The 21,230-nt window shown below is 37.1% G+C and overlaps 3 protein-coding genes and 1 long non-coding RNA gene across 4 annotated transcripts in view; 3 read left to right on the forward strand and 1 right to left on the reverse strand.

The window, feature by feature from the left end:
- The first annotated feature begins 187 nt into the window (after positions 1-187).
- Positions 188-3,324, forward strand: LOC135256081 (uncharacterized). Its single transcript, XM_064337958.1, has 10 exons — positions 188-253; positions 421-483; positions 599-628; positions 949-1,059; positions 1,382-1,591; positions 1,697-1,780; positions 2,282-2,335; positions 2,498-2,545; positions 2,642-2,701; positions 2,977-3,324. Exons 2-10 carry the CDS (start codon positions 439-441, stop codon positions 3,061-3,063), a joined length of 729 nt encoding a protein of 242 aa, XP_064194028.1. The 5' UTR covers positions 188-253; positions 421-438; the 3' UTR covers positions 3,064-3,324.
- Positions 3,325-13,478: 10,154 nt separating this feature from the next.
- Positions 13,479-15,738, forward strand: odam (odontogenic, ameloblast associated). The gene is made up of 8 exons (XM_064337921.1): positions 13,479-13,671; positions 14,101-14,165; positions 14,264-14,299; positions 14,394-14,447; positions 14,664-14,894; positions 15,026-15,079; positions 15,244-15,366; positions 15,688-15,738. Exons 2-8 carry the CDS (start codon positions 14,106-14,108, stop codon positions 15,736-15,738), a joined length of 609 nt encoding a protein of 202 aa, XP_064193991.1. The 5' UTR covers positions 13,479-13,671; positions 14,101-14,105.
- A 141-nt stretch (positions 15,739-15,879) lies between these two features.
- LOC135256082 (uncharacterized) lies at positions 15,880-16,869 on the forward strand. The gene is made up of 3 exons (XR_010330366.1): positions 15,880-15,966; positions 16,219-16,283; positions 16,600-16,869. It is a non-coding gene; the product is annotated as an uncharacterized LOC135256082 (long non-coding RNA).
- Positions 16,870-17,051: 182 nt separating this feature from the next.
- The window catches only part of LOC135256083 (basic salivary proline-rich protein 2-like), a 5,052-nt gene continuing 873 nt past the window's right edge, over positions 17,052-21,230 (reverse strand). The window contains exons 3-17 of the mRNA XM_064337959.1: positions 21,229-21,230; positions 20,854-20,970; positions 20,475-20,603; positions 20,152-20,229; positions 19,730-19,804; positions 19,461-19,490; positions 19,316-19,336; positions 19,167-19,193; positions 18,789-18,815; positions 18,585-18,611; positions 18,416-18,442; positions 18,146-18,172; positions 17,898-17,933; positions 17,595-17,648; positions 17,052-17,269 (exon numbers count right to left, since the gene is read on the reverse strand). The exon at positions 21,229-21,230 is cut by the window's right edge and continues 91 nt beyond it. Coding sequence (XP_064194029.1) covers positions 17,604-17,648; positions 17,898-17,933; positions 18,146-18,172; positions 18,416-18,442; positions 18,585-18,611; positions 18,789-18,815; positions 19,167-19,193; positions 19,316-19,336; positions 19,461-19,490; positions 19,730-19,804; positions 20,152-20,229; positions 20,475-20,603; positions 20,854-20,970; positions 21,229-21,230 — 668 coding nt within the window. The 3' untranslated portion in view covers positions 17,052-17,269; positions 17,595-17,603. The remainder of the gene's footprint in view (positions 17,270-17,594; positions 17,649-17,897; positions 17,934-18,145; positions 18,173-18,415; positions 18,443-18,584; positions 18,612-18,788; positions 18,816-19,166; positions 19,194-19,315; positions 19,337-19,460; positions 19,491-19,729; positions 19,805-20,151; positions 20,230-20,474; positions 20,604-20,853; positions 20,971-21,228) is intronic.

Consider the following 21,230-nt stretch of genomic DNA (forward strand, 5'->3'; position numbering starts at 1 on the left):
TGCAGATGAGGTACTGTGCATTTAATGAGCCTGGTGACCAATGGATGAGCGCATTGGCTGACTTGTCACGTTCACAAATTTAGTCAAGTGTTCAGGCCAGATGACATTACCTGCTGAATCAGCAAAGGATGCTGGATTTTGATTGGCTGACTGTACGCATGAGACAGGTACCTTTCTTTAAAAATGAGGAACATGTGTTGAGAGTCTCATAGATTTTTTATCTGCACTGATCTGAGGAAGTACCCCTGCAAAGGTATTCTGACAGTTTTGATTTAGCTTTTTTATCAGATAAGTTTTTGTTGATGTCAAGTCATTAAAAAAACAAATAAATTGTATATATCTATACACACACACACACACACACACATGCACATTGATATTGATTACTTTAAGTTGTTTAAATACCCATTTTTTTATCAGCTTCTTCTGCAATACAAAATGATTGGCATCTTGTTTCTCATCATCCACACGTGTGCATACCTGGTGAGTTTGATTTATGTTTATTAATAAAGGTGCATGAAATCACCTTTCAAACTGAAAAGTGTTGGGATTAACTCTTTAAATTGGGATTAATTTTTTCAATATTTACTTTCCATAGGTGCATGCTGGAGGGTCAGGAAGTGCGGAGGTAAAAAAAAAAATGTTCAATGTCATTCATTTTCTTCCAATGAAATTTATTTTTAAATGCAATCTAATTTGAGAATAGGTCATTATTAGGAAAGTCAATCCCTGCTGAAAAATGATACCTTTGTATTTTTTGACGTACGCATTTTTTGGAGTAAAGTTTATTCTTTTAGATTCTATCAGAACAAACATTTTGATTGCACCTGATCTTCATCATGTTAGTGGCTCAGTATATTTCATTTGTTATTTCTGAGCAGTGGGAAGACTGATATTAGCATCAGATGCACCTTTAGTACTGACTTTGGGTTCTCTGTATGTGACCAGGCTGCAGCAGCTGTGAACCCAGGAATGATGAATGCTGGGGTGGGGGCAGAAGCAGCTAACCCAGGCGGCCTCAATAACCTGCTTTTAAATGGACAAGCCCAGCTGGCTCAGGTGTGTATGCTTTTCAGTCTTTATAAAATTCAAACGTGCAGGACGGAGTATCACCTCAGTCATGAAGTGTTCTCAATGTCCAACATATACAACATATTCTGTGCACCAGCAAAAGACATTCTGCATCATGTTTCACAGTATATCACAGAGACGTAATGCAGAGCATGCAAGACTTAACTGTGTCATAGCCACCCTCAGAACAGATAATATAAAGTCGTAACAATCAAAACCATTTATAGTGAGAAGACATTACAATGCACGGGGGTGTTTCACAAAATGATGTTGATGAGACAGTTTGTGTTTGCTCTTTTTTTCTGACTAGCTGGTGCCTGTTCCTTCGACATTTTTCGTCCAGCAACCTGGCCTCCCCATTGGCCAGGTCGGAGTTCCTGCGGGGTCCAACATGGCCCTGCAGCAGGGTGCAAATACACAGCTATTTGCAATTGTACCAGTAAATAATGTCGGAGGTCAACAGATCCCAGGGTTGCAGGTTCCAGGCCTACCTATGTTCAACCAGGCACAGCAGTTTCAGGTACCAGCATCACCACCCTGCTTCAGGACACAGTATCATCCAATATTAAATAACTGTAAAACATGATTTCTGCGCTGACGTTGATACGGGCTGTTATGTGCTCAGATTGTGCCCGTGGGTGGGAGAAACATGATGTTGCCGGGGATGGGGGCTCAGACTGCTTTGGGACATAATGGACACAATGTGAAGGTAGGAACCTCCCCATCCTGCTAATGTGAATCCAGCCAGTGGAACCGCATTTAGCTTTAAAGCAGAGGGCCCAAACAGATCGTTACGCCTACCATACCAGGACTTCTCAGTTTTGCTCAGACAACTGCTGGTGCTATTTCTAGTGTTCCAGTACTTCTCATAAGCTGTGCGTACATCACGTTTGTGCGTCCGTGAGATTCTCTGTTCTGTAGCTGCAATCTCCAACCCCGTCACATTTTCTAAATTGTGTTCTCCTTTCATCTGGTCACCCAAGTTGCTGCACTCACTTTTTCACACTTCAAGCACTGCTGTAAAATGTTTTGATTTTCATTTTTTAAGGGCAGGCTTCTTTCATTCAATTTATCATTGTTTTCCTTGCAGCCTCTTTGCATGGGTTCAACCTGAAGAAGCCACTGTGCACTTCAGAAATATTACACCCCAGCTTGTGTAGCAAAAAAGTTAGGAATGACTGGGTTATGTTATGTGTTTCTCATCCCTCAGCGTTCAGTACCTGAAGAGCCAACCCCAGAAACTGCACCCTCAGAGATGCAGGAAGTAATCCACATCCCATTGCTTCTTCTTCTTCTTCTTCTTATTATTATTATTATTATTATTATTATTATTATTATTATTATTATTACTATTGTGACTATGATTATGTGATTATGATTATGTGGTTATTATTATTTTCCCTCCAACCCCCAACACTGTCATCAGATATCCACTGTTTCAACAACGCCATCATCTCTTGCTGAGGCTTTAAAGGTACAGTTTTACATCAAGGTTCTCCTGATGCGTGACATGTGCCACAAATACCCAAGTTCCTCGAACACTCTGCTAATTTTACTCTCACATTTTCAGCTTCCTCTTTTTCCGTTCAAAGTGAATCCAGCAGACCCCGAGTGCTCAGAGGATGAACCTGTGAGTGTTAATTTTCAGTGTACTTATAATGCTACTGCTGCTACTGCTGGCACTGCTGGCACTGCTGCTAATACTGTCTCTGCTACCACCACTTCTACTCCAGCTGTAACTACTGTGACAACTATGACCATTATTACAAATAATAATATTATGATCAACATAAAGTCATTTTAGCAGTAAGAAAAAGGGCAAGTTTCATGTCTATGATAAGGTGGCATGGTTTAAAACTGTTAGAAACATGTTTCAAAAATCGTTTGGTTGTATTTTTGTTTCAGGCTGTGCCTGAGACTGAGAAAGTGACCATGGAAGAATCTTCTGGTTTGGGTGAAATTTCATGGAGTGAAATGACCCCCATTGCCTGAGGTCATTGGACAGGGCCCAGGAAAGCAATACATAATGCACAGTCATACATAGAAGTAATGTGCTAACAGGTTGAATGATCTAGAGACTGGAACACAGGCAGCTTATTATTTACATTCAAGCAAATTGTTAGTCTTCATCTAAAGTCTTGTTTTCAGCTTTGGATAAATATGAGGCTTTTTCATAGAACTGTTCATGTTTTTATTTCATATTGTATCATGCGTATATGTTGTATTTAAATGTATCTGCAAAATAAATGAAAAATTACACAATGTTCCTCTCTACAATGCTTTTTTCTTCATCACATTAAAAAATTGGAATGTGTGCATATTGTCTGTAAGGACCATAGAGATGAATGATGATTGATGATGAATGGTTATTAAAACATGTTTCCGTGTAAGATTCAAAATATGTCAAATAAAATTTAAACAAAGAAAAGAAAAAAAAAAAAAAACATTAAAAAAATAAACACAGAAAGCTGCACTCTCAAAGTAATCAGTGATCCTAGAAGTGACAAAGACATGCATGAGTTTGTGATGGAAGTCGCTCTGGATAAGAGCGTCTGCTAAAATGCCTGTAATGTAATGTAATGAGTTTAAATTGAAGGATATTTTCTTGGACAATGTATAGATTAGACATTATTATTTCCATGTTATACCCACCATCAAAAAAATCTCAAATCACAAATGATATTTGGAAGGAAGAGACAGGATGCCATAATTAGCAGCATGCCATACGATACTATGGCAGGATGATTTCAGATCTTGTCTTCATGAAGGCCTATCAACATGGTGTCAGGTCTAGTGTTATGATGTGCTCTTTTGACTACTAGTGCCTTAGCTTGCATTTAATTAGTGGACTGCAGTGCATCCATTACATTAGTGGACTACAGTGCATCCTCTGACATAAGACCTCTTTGATGATTCATATGAAGACACTGAGGCCAGTCGACACATTATATGTAAGGACAAAGACCTTAAAGCACTATTATTCATGTAACCATATTGTTGTGTCTTCCTTTTGTTGCCTTGCCCTGCATGTGTCCATGTCCATCCTGTTCTGATTCCCTTGGTGTCACTATGGTCAAATGTCAACCAATCAATGAGAAGAATACAAGATGACACTAGGTTGAAAAGAATGTTGTTCACAAATTTGTTTTCTTTTTCAAAAAATAAAACGATCTGATTAAGTGTTTTAATGGTTTTTAGATTGCTGCTGAAAAAGGTAATCTGTCCTTTATTTCTGGTTATAAAAAGACCTTCCTTATAAAAGTAATTGTTTACAACAATATTTTATATCTTCACAAAGAGGCTGTGCTACCATATGAGTCAGTAAACTGTGCAACCATTTTGTGAGTTGGAAAAGTAAAACTCTGTCTTCTTTACCAGCCAGCTGTGTCTGCTATCTCTAGTACTCTGTTCTCCTTGTCCAAGGCCTGTAGGAGTGGAGGATAGGACACAGCTTGTTATGTCTGGGTATCTGAGCTACATGGTTACTCAGACAGCTCCGGTGTAGGTGGGAAATTACAAGAAAGCTTGAATAGAACAATAAAACACTTAGACAGCCCGTAAAATAGAAGACACAACATTAATGCTTCTAGCACAATGCATACAAAATGCACCATACAAAACTAATTGTAAGTTATTGCTCAATGAATTTGAAAAAAAATGAAAGCAAGACAATACATACTTCAGGGATATTTTTCATACATTGACACATGCACTCAGGCAATACATTTCCCCATAATGTAAGTATATTTACTTATAAGGTAAATATGTTATTATATTTGCCTTCATATAAGAGGAAACCAAATGATGTTAATCATAAGCAGATGGACTTATTAAAAACACTTACCAGAAACAGTTCATTTCTGACTTCACCAACCACAAAGGAGTGGTTGTATAATAACATACTACTTAAGTCTTATGTAAGTGTTATTTTCCTGCTCCTTGGATGACTGCATTCTCATTTCAGACAATCAAACATTAGACCGGATTTGAAAGGTTCTGTCCTTTCAATGAAACTCACTGAACATCTTACAGGAAGAAGTAAGACATTCATCAAATTATGACCCTACACCCCAGTATCCCATGTGCAATTATGTGATATATTGAAAGAAAAACAGACAAATTAAAAGACATTGTACTTTGCAAAATATCAGAAGTGTAGTACTCATATCATTACTGTAAAAAATGCATCATCATCATAATTGTCATCACCATAGTATTACTATTATAAAATAAATACTACATTTTTCTGGTTATAATGTCCAATCCAAGCTGTGATTATACTAGGATCTGCACATGATACATGCATTAAGATACTATTGCAGTTAGAACAACAGATTCTGACTGCACTGCTGATATTGATAGGCACATATATGAAATGTGTGCTGATCACAGTATAATTACCTGTAATGAAAAGATCCAATAATAACCAAACTATTTATTTATTTATTTATGATTTTTATTTTGTAAAAAAATATCTCACAAATGTGCAATACTTTCATAGATAGCATGGTGGTATTTGGTCAACACGAAGAAAAGCACAACCCCCTCTCTTCCAACATCTAAAGAATTATGCTTCCTGTTAAAGACCATGAACAGCATCACTTAACCAACTGAGACAAGTTCATGTAATGTGGTCCCTATAATGCATTGTGGGCATGGAAAAATATATTCCTTTGTAAAGAAATTTGTTGCCATGGATTACAGGGTATTTGTCACTGAAATGAGGTCACACAAAATGGGTTTCTTCTATTCATGCTTAAACTTGTCATAACAGCCTTTGGCTTTAAAAATGTTTAAATATGGTCGCACCTGTCATGATGAGAAAAGTTTGACAAATTACTAATTGTATTTTTGTCCCCACTGCTCATTGGCTAGTGACCATCACAATTCGTGAAAATTTCTATAAAAAGGTGAGTTTACAGCCCAAAAGAAGCAGCCTCACTTTCTTGTCCTGAGCATCAGAACAAATCTACTGGTTTTGTCACAACAGAACAAAGCGGTAAGGTCAATATTTTTATTAAAATATCAAATAATTCATTACATTTGATTTGAAACTAGGCTATCGTATTTGAAGTGTTTTAGTCTATTCCTACAGTCAACATTGCTGAATTAATATATTGGTTGAATATATTTTTGTTGTTATCAACAGTAAGCTGAAGAACTCATGGATCCATTGCTCTCATCCATTTGTTGTTGTTCTTTCAGCTTGAAAAGATGAAGTTTCTCGTATGTGCTGTCTTTGCAGCAATTCTTTTCCAGGTGAGTACCTTTCCTCATCAAATAACACTCTTGGGATTTTTTTCCCCTGCGATGTCATGGCTTTTGAACCAACTTAATTAGCTGTTGAATTATGAGACATTTTCAGTTCACACAATGCTGTATGTGCACTACATAGTATATTCCTTTACAAATGCACATTTATTCTGTTATCTTTCAGGTTAACACAGCCAAGGTAAGAAATATTATGCAACATAAACATATGGCATTCAACATAAAGCATGTGTATGTACACTCAATAATGAAATGGGTATAACTTGTTCAGTCGCGGTTAAAAATTGTCCATTTGCCACAGAAACTGCGGTTAATTACTGGTCTGAATGGAGGGGTGGTGACTGGGGTGAACCCAGGACTGTTGGTGGGCGGAGTCCAGCCTGCCTTGTTGGGCGGGGGTTTGGGGGTCCAGCCCACCCTGATTGGAGGAGGCTTTGGAGTTCAGCCCGCTGTACTGGGTGGGGGCCTGATTGCACAGCCCCAGTTTGGACAGGTCAGAATGGATTTCATATTTTCATACAATAACCTCCTCTCAGTCATGATTTCATGTCATTGAGTCAGAGATTGTGTCTTTGAGTGTGTGTGTACGTGAGAGAGGATCTTTAAAAACAACTTACTTTCTGTGAATAGATGATTCCAGGTGTTCCATACATGGTACCACCCCAAGCCATGCTGCCATTCACCCCAAACCTTGGGGCCCAGCAACAGCAAGGTGGAATGCCAAATGGGGTAAATGCTTATTCTCAGTCGCCTCTGTGTATTGACAATAGCTTATAGCACACGTTTCAATGAAGAGCACATTTACAGTTAGACTGAATATGACATGTATCATTTTTGTATTTATTCTTTAAAATTAAATTTCCTATTATTTTGCTTATTCATAATATCTTGTTAATATCATCATTATTTATTGCATTTAAAAAATGAAAATAGCTCATTGTGATAATCTGCTCCACAGGGACTTCCTGCATTTGGAGCTCAGATGGGCGGAAATCAACAACAACAGCAGGTCAGGGCTCTCCATTATGTTTCCCCTTAATAAAAAAAAATAATGAACAATACATCCCTCAATGCGCTTTACGCATTAGTCAGCAAATATTCCAAGAACCCATTGAATCAGTAAAGTCTGCTTTCATGTTTTTGTTTCAATGCTAATGTACCATCATGCAGTTTATTTATTTTTTGCACCCTGTTGAAAATCTTTTCCTTAGTGCCTAAGTCTGTCATATGAGTCCCAGGTAAAATGGCAGCTTAAAATGAATCACGCCTTTATTTTTCAGGGGGCACAAGGAGATGTTGGGAATTTCAATCCGCAGCAAGGACCTGCACTGCCAGGGCCCTTGAGGAGAATTAAGGTATTGCAGGGTTATGGGTCATGTAGTGCAACTCAGGCGCAGGTGAAATCAAACTGACGATATTAGAAATATTAGAACATTATTATTTTTTTAAATATTCAGCTTAAATTCATGATGGTAAAATAATCATTTATAAATATATTATAATTTGTACATCATTTCATAATAATAATAATGACAATGACAATAATAATAATAATAATAATAATAATAATAATAATAATAATATACCTTGCTGATTGAATAGATCAATCTGCTTATCATCGCAATGCTTTATATTGACTGTAATTGGGTAACGATGACCTTATCTCCTCCTCCCAGCGCTCCAGGGTGGCCTGTACTGAGAGACCATCCATTGATTCCCAGGTAAGGTATTCTGTGCTGCATCTCCAATTAACATTCTGATAGGAATGAGTATGTAATCCCAATCAAACAATATTTACAATTGGTACCTTAATACATTTCTATCATATGAGACACCTCATAATATGAGTCTTGCTTATTTTTGTCATGTTTTCTTCCAGATTTCAACTCAAATAACACCAACCCCAACTGCTGCTGAAGACAGTTCTAGCCCTAATACCGTTTAAATGGAAATGCTTCACTGTTCTGAAGGGGACCAAAGGTACTGCATCATAACATTTTCTGGAAAATGAAAAGAAAAATTGCAGAAAATAAATCTGCTATTGATGAGCTAGTTCAGTACATTAAACACTTGTAAAAATAAATAATAATAAATTGTGCAAACAGATTTCACCAAAGGTAACCCTACATTTGATTGTATTCCATGTACTTATGCACACACATACACATGTATGCACATATATCTGTAACCATACAAATCAAAGGCAGAAAAAACATTAATGACAAACGAAGAACCCTAACTATAATACAATATATATCCTTTTCCTACCCCCTTCTCTTATTTAGGAAATATCCATGAAGGAATTCTGACAGGAACACCAGGATGAAAAATGGACAGTCCAGAGTGAAGACTAGGACTGTTCTACTTGAATCTGTAGAGCAGTGCGCGTTGATTGCGTGGATAATGCTGTGAAACTAGTGCATTGTAGTGTATGCATCAGAGCTAATGTTTGATGCTGTAACTTTGACTAACCTTGTAATTAATATGTAGACCCACATGCTGTATAACACACTTTCTTAAATAAACTTTCTTTTGTATCATATATTGGGCTGTGATGTAATTTTTTTTTCCATTTTTTTGAAGCTTGAGAATGAAAACATATTAAAAAAGCTAGCGTGTTAAAATTACCTGTTGTATGAAATATTTACCATTTCACAGATTAAAATGAATAGCAATGGGAATACCTGGCACAATCTGATATTGCCTTTTCAATGGTAAATAATAGAAATGTGAAGGAGCTCAGAAATTAGATTGAGACACTGGTACCATTATCAGTATTCTTTCAAGTGAGATCTTCGGTGATCACAGCCAGGACTTTTGATCCGAAATTTGACCCCAAATACTCCTACAGCACAGTATCCCCATTGTTGCATTTCTGCCTCAAAAGCAGCAAACAGGCTTTCCCAGGTCACAAGTTATCAAATTGTCTAAACTCTAGACTAGAGACCCCATCTGTTTCTGGTTTTGATAGCAACTTCTGGCCTTAAGTATTTAATTAGCCTGAATATTTATACCATTTAACATTTTAGCAGCATTTCTTGATAATCAAATATTTTCCTGCGATTTAATTTACAAGTGAACCAGCCTTGGTGTATACAGCCAGTTAGCTCATTTAGCCAGGATAATTTGTGGTTAAAAAAAAAAAAAAACTTGTACACACTCCAAATAAAAATGTAGGTGCTCAGATTAGCATGTAGACATTGCAAATTTTTATTTTTGCATTTATATAATTGCATGCATGCCAGCTAATTATTTATGCCCATGTTAATATCCATGAAGTGGACATAATACTGCATGCGTTTTTCCACATATGCATTTAGTGAGCTATGCCAACTCACAACCCACCTGTGGATTCTAATACCAAAATTTGGCAGTCCCCCATCCAAGTCCACGCCCCAAATAAAGCAGCTTCAGCTGTTTGCCGAAAGCCATGGGGTGGTTTGTTCCAGTATAGTCAGCCAAATGTTAGATATTCAGATTCATGCTAGTACAGGTGCCCGCTCCAATGCACAAACAAACAGAGTGCACATTTGGAACAGCTGTGGGATACACATCAGGTCCCATGCCTTTGCGTAGGAAACCACAGACCTGAGAAAATTACTCCTGTGTGCTTTGCAATCCACTGAGACATGCAGGACTAAGTGACGAGTGTGATTAGCTAAGTGGAATAACATATTTATGTTGGTTTTGAGTTTGTGAAGTCATTCACTCTCGTTGAGACCACAGGGTCACATGCGTCTGAGGTGATTCCACACTGGAACATTTGCTGTACGCTTTATTCCTTAATATAGTATAAATAAATAAATAAATAAATAAATAAATAAATAAATAAATAAATAAATAATAGGCATGAACTGTTCAGACATTAAATTAATTAAACATTAGCACACTACAAAATAGCAGAAATCAGATGGTGCACAACTTATGTATGTACTTATGTATTAAACTTACACTTACATACATATTCAGATATACTTATCAACCATTCATAGCAACCTTGTCTGAGCTGAAAGACTTCACCACATTGAACGTCCACACAGCTTTATGAGGCTTGAAGAGACAGTGCACCTGTGGCAATAACAGTGATGAAAATGAATGAGTATGTGAATAGATAAAACAATTAACCTTGGCCTTATAATAAGCTGTGTCCTACACAACCCGTTATTAGTGTAATTCTGTTCATTTATTGGTACATATTGCTCATAATCAATGTCATGGGAATATATATATATATATATATATATATATATATATATAAATAATCATACTTCATATCTCAGATAGATCGACTCAAAAAATTGTCAAATAGTAAGATTTAATTATTTATTTATTATTCTTTGTTTTTATTTCTGAATACGTATTATGTCTTCACCAAGATAGATTACTGTATTATAAGTGCTAGGATAAATAATTAAAACAGTATGTTTGAATGACGGACTATTTCACATTATTTTTAAAGAGAAAGTGCATGACCTTTTCCTCATAAACTTTCTACTGTATAAATTAATTTGTGTTTCATTTGCATCTGACAAAAAGGCTGACATCGCATTCTATGTAACTAATTAACTTGAATGTTAAATGGAGTGCTCTAATAGTGGTTCAAGTTGGAATTTTTTATCAAAGAATCCATAAAAGAAAAAATAAGCTTTTATAACATGGTTCAAATTTAACTGTAGCGTATTTCCATCTAGTGGCCTCACTATGTAGGTGCACCCCCTTAACATAATCAAAAGTCTGTCAATATGATCTCATCTTTATAATAATTAACTCAATGACCTGTTATAATTGAGATGATGAAGACAGTGGTAGTATTGATGTAGGGTAGTTTTAATTTTCATGAACGTTGTGTATATGTTTTTTTATCTTTGTTTCAGTAAACATATATGGGAGTACAGTTTTAAACTATTTATATTCTTGTATGTGAATAATGCATTCAGACTACTTTTCTCCTAAGCTCTATCAGTCACATTTTATAAGCAACAACACTCCTGTATGGATAATAATCTCACATAACGTGCTTTATTAATAGTGATAATGTATGTTAATAATGCAACATTTATTTTTATTTCTCTCTGCAGTAAATATGCTGAATTGATTTGAATCTGTTCAACTGCTCAGGCTTGCATCATATCACTATGTAAAAATAGCTGAAGTATTTGATAATATGATTTGACTTGGAATGGCTTTGATGTCATACATATCAATTAATCATAAAATAATGAAGACAAATGCCGCAATCTCTGAAAGTCAAAATTAAGACAAAAGTTGATGCTTACCCTCATGCCCGCTGTACCAGGGAAAAGGAATGCTGATGCCCGTAAGCCGTGGGAGGAGGGCACTATCACTGGCACCTGGACGAGGTGATGAAAGCAATCTGGCACAATCTGCTATAAACAACAGCAAGAGCCTCCAACATGGAAAGAAAGCCATGCCTTTCCTCAGTGAAGGAAAGCAGCCAAAACGTCAGCCGAAAGTAACAGTGGAGCTCCTGGCAACAGCAAGAGATTGTTAGCTTAAACTTGATCTCGGGAAACAAGTGAAGTTCCGAGAGACCACCACAGAGACCACTCTCAGGCCTGATGTGGTCTTGGTTTCTGAATCACCTAACCTGGTTGGTCATCAAGCTAACGGTATCTTGGGAGGACTGGATGGAACAGGCCAATGAGAGAAACAGGGCTGAAAATGGTGACCTTGTCAGCCAGTGTCACAGTCAAGGGTAGAGGGTTCAATGCAGACCAATCAAAGTGAGATGCAGTGGGATTGCAGGTCAGTCCCTATGCAGGGCCCACAGTTTCCTCAAAGTGACAGGGATGTAAGGAAATAGAGCCATCATGACCGCCACAGAGACCTTGGAGAAAACATCAGAAGGAGAGAGCCATAGATAAAAGGCCACTTGGACACAGGTTGGGCCACATGGTATATTTGGTAGATAATACCAAGGACTTCCCAGTATACAGCGTATGTAGGCAAACTGAGATCCAACACCATATTTATGAGTATTTACTAGCAAAAGTCTTTATTTATTAATCGAGTTATTATGATTACTTTGTTTCTTAATAACAATGTTAACACACACTATCATGACACATGCTGTGTATCACTCAAAAATGGTGAAAAGATTAGGCCCATATCGCCCACCTTTCCTGTACCACAGTGCATCTGGCTATGACCCAGCAGGACACTGCGGCTACTCCAGGCCAATGCTGACGTTTTAAAACACAGATCACGGTTGTCTCACCCCTGTCTGCTTCTGCATTCCATCACGCGTCCCGTGTTCCCACGTCCCCGGTCATCGGCATTATACCGTCAGTACCGCACTTTCGGCTAATGTGCCATTACCAGACGCTCGCGTCTGACCAATCTAACCGCTCGTGCGATTGCGGCCTTCCCGTTGATGTAATCCCACAGCTGCCTCCTCAGGTCATTTTTTTCTGATGGCGCCTCCCAGCCACTGCTCACCTGGATTCGGGTATTAAGCGTCTTAGGAGAAGCCAGACATGGGCTGAAGGTTTCCACAACCACTGCAGTAATGTGGCCAACAACATGCTGTCATACTGGGGGAACCACTCACCTCACTCCCTGCTATTTATCATTAGGAGCTCCGCAAAATATAGAAATGGAAAGTAATGTCAAATGATAAATCCACATGCTCATTTCACAGATTATTTTGTCTCAGGAGGCCTTTATGGCAAGCAAAGCTTATGTCTCTATTGAAATCAGCATATCGCCTTCTTCACTTACAGAAAAAAATAATAATAATAAAAAAGCAGCTTCGCTGTGCCACTTTTTTTCTTCTCAGGGTAAGTTTGATGATTGAGAACAGTAGACTGAATCCAGGCCAAACATTCTCTACTCTTACATAACAACACTTGTGAAAACACATTTTATGTGGTCTAAGCACCTGGGACATGAGCTTAAGTTGCTGATGCAAAAGTGAAAAATGCCCTGCTTTTGCAAACAGGCAGTCAGGGTGTTGTTTTCTGCCTTTTTTGCCACATTAAAGTGATAGAGAATAAAGCGGTAGCAGCTGGCCTGCGTATTACAAGCCGGCTCTAGATGAGACACAGGATGCAATGGCTCTTCACTAATAACACAGTTGCCGTGTCTACCTGTTGGACCGTCTGAATCTTCCAGACCTGAAGGGTGATGTCATCCAGGTGTTCTGCTGTGTCACGCTAACCGCCACGCTTCGGAGAGCTGATTGGCTGCCTGTGGCGATGGTGAAAGTTTAAAAAGCGAAGGGAGACAGGGAGATGGCACAAGTTCCTTGAAGGACGAAGAGGGGAAAGCAACCAAGAAAGTCTGTGGCTGACTAACCTGCAAAAAGAGGTAATGCTTTCATTTACTTTGTGCTGTTTTCAAATTCTCAGCTCTGGAATTACGCTACAATTCCTCAGTCCAGTCAAACGTGTCTTCTGCTTCTTCAAGCAAGTGCTTTGAATAAAGAATGTTTTTTATGCCAATCTTCAGGTAATGCTGTTATTGATATGTTGGTGGTAAATGCCTACAGCTCTGTTCCTCAAACCATGGTCCTTGAGGGCTGAGAACTGCTGATTTTCCATTCTCCTTCACACCTGGGAGTCAGGTGTGAATATAGTCTGGCCAATCAGTGGTGCTAATTGTTCCGTTAATTACTTGGGAAGAAAAACAACCAGGGCCAGATTTGAGGATCCCTGGCCTACAGTTTATCGGATACTGGGAGTATGGATATGTTATACTCTTGCAATGCATTCTTTTTTTCCTCTCTTTCTTATTTAGAAATCATGAAGCTGCACACAGTGATTGCATTTGCCTGTTTTATGGGTGCTTGCACTGCAATTCCAGTAAGAAATTTTTCACCATACTGCAAAATAATAATAATAATAATCAGAGCAAACAAGGCATGCAAATAAGAAAAAATATATATTTGTTTTCTTTTCAGATACAGCTTGGAATTATTGCAAGTAACAGTAATGAGGTAAACATATGTAATATGAGTATGATATTGTTTTTCATAGTCTGGTATCAATGCGAAATCTGGTATCAATGCGGTTTTTAAAATTGTCTTGCAGCTTCTACGCCTCAATCCACTGGCGTTCTCTGGTGTTGGATTTGGTCAAGCGCAGGTAAGTTCTTAATAAACTGATGGAATAATATTTAAAATATTTTTATTGTACACGTACTGTTAAATGCACATGTAAATCTGACTGCCTTACAATAGCTAGGTGGGATACAGTTCAAGCAGTGCGATGTATTACCTCTGTAATGTTACATAAACAGTAGCACTGTACACATCAGAACTCACTCAAAACTTTTCCTGTCAACCTTCTTTATTTTCCCAGACTGCTTCGTTTCTGCCCCCCTACTTGATCCAGCAAGGGGCGGACATCGGTCTGCCCTTCAACACCCAGATGGCAGGCCCCTTCCTCCCCCAGAACCCGTCCATGGTGGTGCCCACAGGGGGCAACCCTCTTAACCCTGTGCTGTACCCCCCTGGCCAGCAGGAACCACCCCAGGGTGCCCAGGGCCCCCAAGACCCCAACGCCCCCCAGCAGCCTAAAGCTCCCAGTCAGGTAGCATATACTGCTGCTCAGCCTGTTTGCTCTTGCCACAGACTCACCAGTGTGTTTGCATGCTGTTTATGGGCTGGGGAGGTTTAAACTCAGGTGAACCCCTTGTTTTCTCTGTCTCTGTATTTTCACAGATGGTTCCTGGGTACTATCCCACAATGCCATTCGGACAGAGACTTGGAGGGCAGGTAAATCAATAGGAAGCTATGAAAAATCATGTACTGTGAAACTGCAACCGTTTTTCACAGTGTTTATAAGAATGCACGCAAATCTTGTGGAGAACATAATGAGATGTGTAAGTAAAAGGATTTTTAAAATTCATTTATCAGAAAAAAAACTTTTATTTTCGCAGAGATATCCTTATTACTACTACAGGTACCCCCAGCCCAACCCCAACATGGTCCTCCAGCCAACACAAGGTGTCAATCAAATGAACTATGAGCAGACTACCCAGACTCCCCAGCTCCCTCTGCAGGTATGGCTGTGTTGCTGCACCAGTCTTGATCATCTTTACTACATGTACATTGAACTATTGCATACTGTACAACAGTAAGAGTATTAGAAGATCAGCAATTCTGATCAAGCTATATGATAATAAAATAATTATTTTGGGAATAGGCTTATTTGTAGCTTTTATTTTCTGTGAGTGCAATGTGCTCTTGCTCTGTTTGTGCTATCTCATCAATGCCAAAAACTAGAAATCAGGGTTTTTTAGGCTAAATGCAAAAATGATACAAGCAAAAGCAAAAATGAATCCTCATTGCCCTCTCTTGTTGCTTTATTGTTCTTTGAACAGGTTTCTCAGACCCAGGGGCAAATTGAGGCAGTAAGTGTTATGACAAATTAAATGAAACATTTCTAATGAAAGAAATAATATATTATTATTTATTATTATGCATACTATATATAGTATTGCACTTTGGCATTTATGTTTGTTTAAACTGTCCAGCATACTTTAATCTAACATTATGTTGTTATTCTTCCAAAGGTGCATGTGACTTCTGGAACAGAAACCAGAACATCTGCCCCTCCCCCTGAAAGACATGGGGACACTCCTAGAACTGGTTTAGACGATGTAAGTACCTGCTCTTCCATGAACGCACAAACAAATCTCTGTCATTGTTTTTGTTTGAATTTGTAGTCAAACATGCCAGTCAAACAAACCAAATCTATTTTATGGCCACGACCACAAACGCCCTTGAAATTATTTATTGTTTTCCTGTTCTATTTTTAGATTTTTTCTGTAAAACATTTTGATCAAAGACTGTGTTTAATACATTTGAAAACCTTAACGGCAGATAAATAGTAAGTGTTTCTTTTTTCACAGGGTCGCTCAAGCTTCTCATTCCTCTTTGAGCCATAGAATCTCAAAATGTGAAGCATGCATTGCAGGTAACAAATTAGCAATTTACCATTTCTACTTGAAAACTTTGGTATGCATTTGCATAATGATTGCATCCTACAAGCCCAATTTGTATCCTCTGGAGAAATTTTGATTACATTTTGTTATTCCAGAAAGTGCAATGTAAGGCAATGAAATTCTTTTAAATCAATAATTTAAATGTTTAATGTTTTTAAGATTACAATTGTTAGTAAATGATAAGTATCACCTGACAAGATATAATCAGCATATTTCAGCAGCAAAGGCAGAATGTATATAACATTGGCTAGTCTAATGATTAATGAATGCAGTTTTTACTTTTTTCAGGAGGACTTGGACATCACCTTGTGTTGTTTTTGTCTCCACATAAATAAAATATATATGGATGTTTATTTTATCATCATATTCGATGCTCTTTATATTTTTGATGAATGACAACATAAAGTGTTTAAAGTCAGATGTTAGAATAAGTAAGATGGTCTTGAAATGCCTCTATGTGTATTCCTTGTGACATAGTAACAATACTGTTCATTACTTGTCAGTGTCTACCAACTTATGATTTGATCCTATGAGAAATAAATCCAATTCTTCACAATTTTTTGTGTGATTTTCATGATTTACTTAAAGTGTGCCTATCTGATATTAAGCTAAATATTAATATTTTATTAATAAATGGTCCCCAAGCATATTTACTTTCAATGGGCTTTGTTTTTCCTCAAATGAATTCAAGCATACATTAATTAAAATATCAAAACAAAAGACAACACAGACAACACGCAGTTGGATGCAAAAAGGTTTAATGACTAAGCAAGATACAAGTAATCTTAAATAATCTTAAAAGTGGCTTCAATTCCTTAATACAGTGTAGGATATGAGGAAAATTACTACATAATTAAATTACACTAATCCCTCCAAAAGTACCTAACATTTCTACATTTCTAAATCAAATTCCCATGCAATGTGTTTTAATGGATCCTCGAAGATGTTAGAAATCACACTGTGAAGAAAAAAAAGGTGTACAAGATTAATAACTGGGATTGCATCAACAATAAGAACCTTCAAGAATGCTGGACTTTTTAGGAGGAAGTAATAGAAGAGAAATATAAATTGTTATAAAGTGTAAGTATATCACATCTGCATTCATAAATATAAAGTAATATTTACAGCGACTCCAAATGTCACCTCTGGAATTTGATGCTAGCAAATTAATTGCACTAGAGAACAAACATAGTGTGGGGACTTATCTGTCTTACGTAGACAAAGCAGGATTTGGTGAAACACAATCACAGACATAAAGAGGTATATTCCGGAGGCCAGATTACCTTGGGTTTCTAGCCAAAGAACTGTGTGACTCCATATTCAAATGAAACCGTGGGCTGTAACATAAACACACAAAGGAGAATAATTATTTGCATATTCTAGTGTTAATTTGAGTTAATTTGAATTAAAAACATAAATTTTGAACATAAAGTTCGATCATTCATTCTACATAATCTATTTTGACTACATAATTATATAAATGGAAATAAACAGTATTCATCATAAATGAACATTTCTCAAAAAAATACAGAGCTTGATTAATAGTTAAAAATTATGTCCGACCACAAGAACAAAATTCCAATTACCGTAGATGATGGGTTGTACTTGATGTTCAGATAGGGCTGTAAACAAAAAAAGAAAAAATGTTTTCAGTGCCTGCTACACTATACCCTCACTGTTTTCCATTCAGCATTCACCTGAGCTTCAGAATTTTGTTTATGGAAATCAATCTACATCATCTACATCATTATAGGTGAAAGCGATGGTATTTTAATACAATGAAGGTGCCCTTTCAACCACCCAGAAATAAAAATAGCAAAGTATGCATTATTACCACAATTCCTCCATATCCATATCCAAACTAAAAAAAAAGAAACAAAGAGGAAAGGAACATTGATGAAGTAAATATAAAAGAAAAAATCAGATTTATTCAAATTGGTTCATTCCAATGGACAATAATTCACAACAACAACAGCAACAACAAAAACAACAATACCAATACTACTAATAATAACAACAACAACAACAACAACAACAACAATAATAATAATAATAATAATAATAATAATAATAATAATAATAATAATAATAATAATAATAGTACCAGTTCCTGAGGGGCATTTTCTCCAGGCTGTGAAATATGTAAGAAGACATTATGCATACTTTCACATTTTATTCATATTACATGTCAGTTTTCAGATTGCATAAAATGTTCTTCCATCTAAAATATTGTAAGATAATTTATAAAAACAAAGTAATTAAGTAATCAATACCTTTTCTGGTCCTCGTCGCCTCGGACCCTAAAAACAAAGTTATTCAATTATTCAGAAGAAAACAAAAAGATTTCATTCATTTTTTATTTCAGCAAATTGATTAATTCAGCTGAGCTGCAGATTATTATTTACTAAACTAAATGTCAGAATGCATGTGGACCAATACAAGACAGATTTTGAAAACAATATAATATCTCCACTTACCATTGGCAAGAGAAATGCATTGTCTCCCTAAAGGGGAAAGATATTTCTGATTAAAGTAATCTGACCTGCACAACAATATGTTTTACATATTCAATTCATATTTGATCTACATCTTCTCCCAGTCAAGCAAAAAATAGAACCTACAAACCTCAAATTACAAATTATGAGTAAGATGCAGCAATGCAAACAATGGAACTGGGTTCTTGCTTTTGTATTGTAAGTGCTGACAAATCCAGTATACGGTATTGTGCATTTTTTATGGTGCTTCATATCAACTTGAATGCATCTTGTGACTGGATCAAACGTATTACATAATATATGGCATGGCATGCTATGGAAATTATGTATTATTTATTAAAAAATAAATAAACACTTTACCTCATTCAAGGGGATCTCATTGCCATTCTGGGGAATGGGAGGAAGGGCACAAAAGTGTTACTTCAGGATAACCACAGATACCACTGCAGAATAGTGCTTTATTAAATCCTCATAACAAAAATGTTTTTTATAATTAATATTCTTCATACCTGGAGGGTAACATTTTCAGCCTGTTACAAAAAAAAAAAAAGAAAAAATGAAAATAAATAGTGAAAGGGTTGAATAAACTACAAATAATCACATATCTATTGACTTTGAATGCAGTTCAAGAGCCAAACTAATGTTAGATATTACCGTGAAGATGGGGAAGAATTCTCTTTTTTCCTGGGGGAAAAAAATAATAGTAATAATGGTTTATTGGACATAGAAAAACCTACTATTTCCTGGAAATAATACATAGATAATAAATAAGCCGTTTCACACTGTCCCCAAGGAGAAGAAAAACTTAAAAAAGACTCAAATGTCAACCTTTTGAAGGGATTATTGGGTGTAATCTTTCCTTTTAGCACAGCACTAGAGCACAGCACATTTGACACAGGCTAGGCATTAATGGAAGCACTTACCATATCCTCAGGATTCAGGCGTTTTCCTTTGAAGGGCTTAATCCTGCGTCCTCCAGGTTTACCATTCTTAGGCTTCTGAAAATGCCACCAGACTTTAGGACATGGCAGAGATTCAACTCAAATAACTTAAGTCTCTAACTCTGTGATAAATGCTTTAGAAGAATAAAGTAGAAGAAAGAAAAAAAAATGCCAAGTTTTCCAAGTTTGCTTTTGTGTTTGCTGAAGGTTAAATAGCCAAACGGTGTGCTCTTGCATGTACGTGTGAGAATTTTGATTGAATACACACCAATCTCTCTCTCTTGTTAAACAAATAAATAAATAAAAAAAATAAATAAAAAAATAAAAAATAAATAAATAAATAAATATGTTTCTTTATTGTGATTTTTTAAAACCATAAACCGGGGGCCCCCCCATGTGCTTACTTCTCCCTGTGGCCTCCTCCCCCGTCCGCCTCTCTGGGGCCTGTCAGGTCTCTCCCTCTGGCGCCCAGATCCTGGAGTCTGAGCAGGTACAGGAAAGAGAATTTTACACTTGGACCCCCCCCCCCCTTCCCACCAAATCTCATTTCACATGCTCACAAGCCTCTGCCATGGCTACTCATCTCTGGGTTCTGCTGGCCCTATTTAACCACTGAAACGTGAATACTGAAGTATTGCTCTACTCCACTTTGTATTTCTGTATGCAGGACTTTAAAGTCAAATTTTAGTGCTTAATATACTAAAAATGTCCCTCGTTAATATCTTACCCTCCGTATAGTCCTGTCACCTCGACTTCCCTCATCAGGGCCTTGTGCAGATCCCTCAGGCTCAGTTTCAGGGTCTGTTTCTCCACTGTTCGGTTTTCCCGGACGTCGACACGGTGGTCTGCCTGTGGGCTAAGACAGAGACAGCATGAAGTGAGTGTCAGAGAATAACTCAGTCTTAAGATATCCTGGTCTGGATTCAATCAACTGATTCAATAATGTTTTTAACCTTGACCAAATATTAAATTCATGAGTCAGTTTAAAGAAATGTTAATGGGTTAGCAAGTCAAAGTTCAGGTTATAAATGTTGCTTGAATACAAATCATCACTGACATATTCTGGCTGTTGAGTGTGTAATATCAGTACAACATGGTTGACTTACCCTCATGAACCCGTCATCTTCCATTCCAAATTCAGGATCATCAAATGGAGGGATCCACTCTTCATCTCCTGCTCCTCCCGTTGGTCTGCCACCAAATGGGGGAAAGGCACCGTCCGGCTGCCATGACAACATTGACAAAACATTAGCAATTATCTGCGCAAACCCTGTTATATGGGAAACATTCTAGCAGATATCAAGTGAGTATTTCATACTTGACTGATGTTGAGAAAGCCATTGACTGTGGTATCCCAAATTATGTTTACAAGTTATCTATGCACTTATTGTACGTTGCTTTGGATAAAACAGTCTGCAAAATAAATGTAATGTAAATCAGACTTGAGTAAGGCAGTGAACCGAATCTCCATAAGAGCGTACCA

Source organism: Anguilla rostrata, chromosome 5 (genome assembly GCF_018555375.3).
Source record: "Anguilla rostrata isolate EN2019 chromosome 5, ASM1855537v3, whole genome shotgun sequence".
In the NCBI taxonomy this organism is placed as follows: Eukaryota; Metazoa; Chordata; class Actinopteri; order Anguilliformes; family Anguillidae; genus Anguilla; species Anguilla rostrata.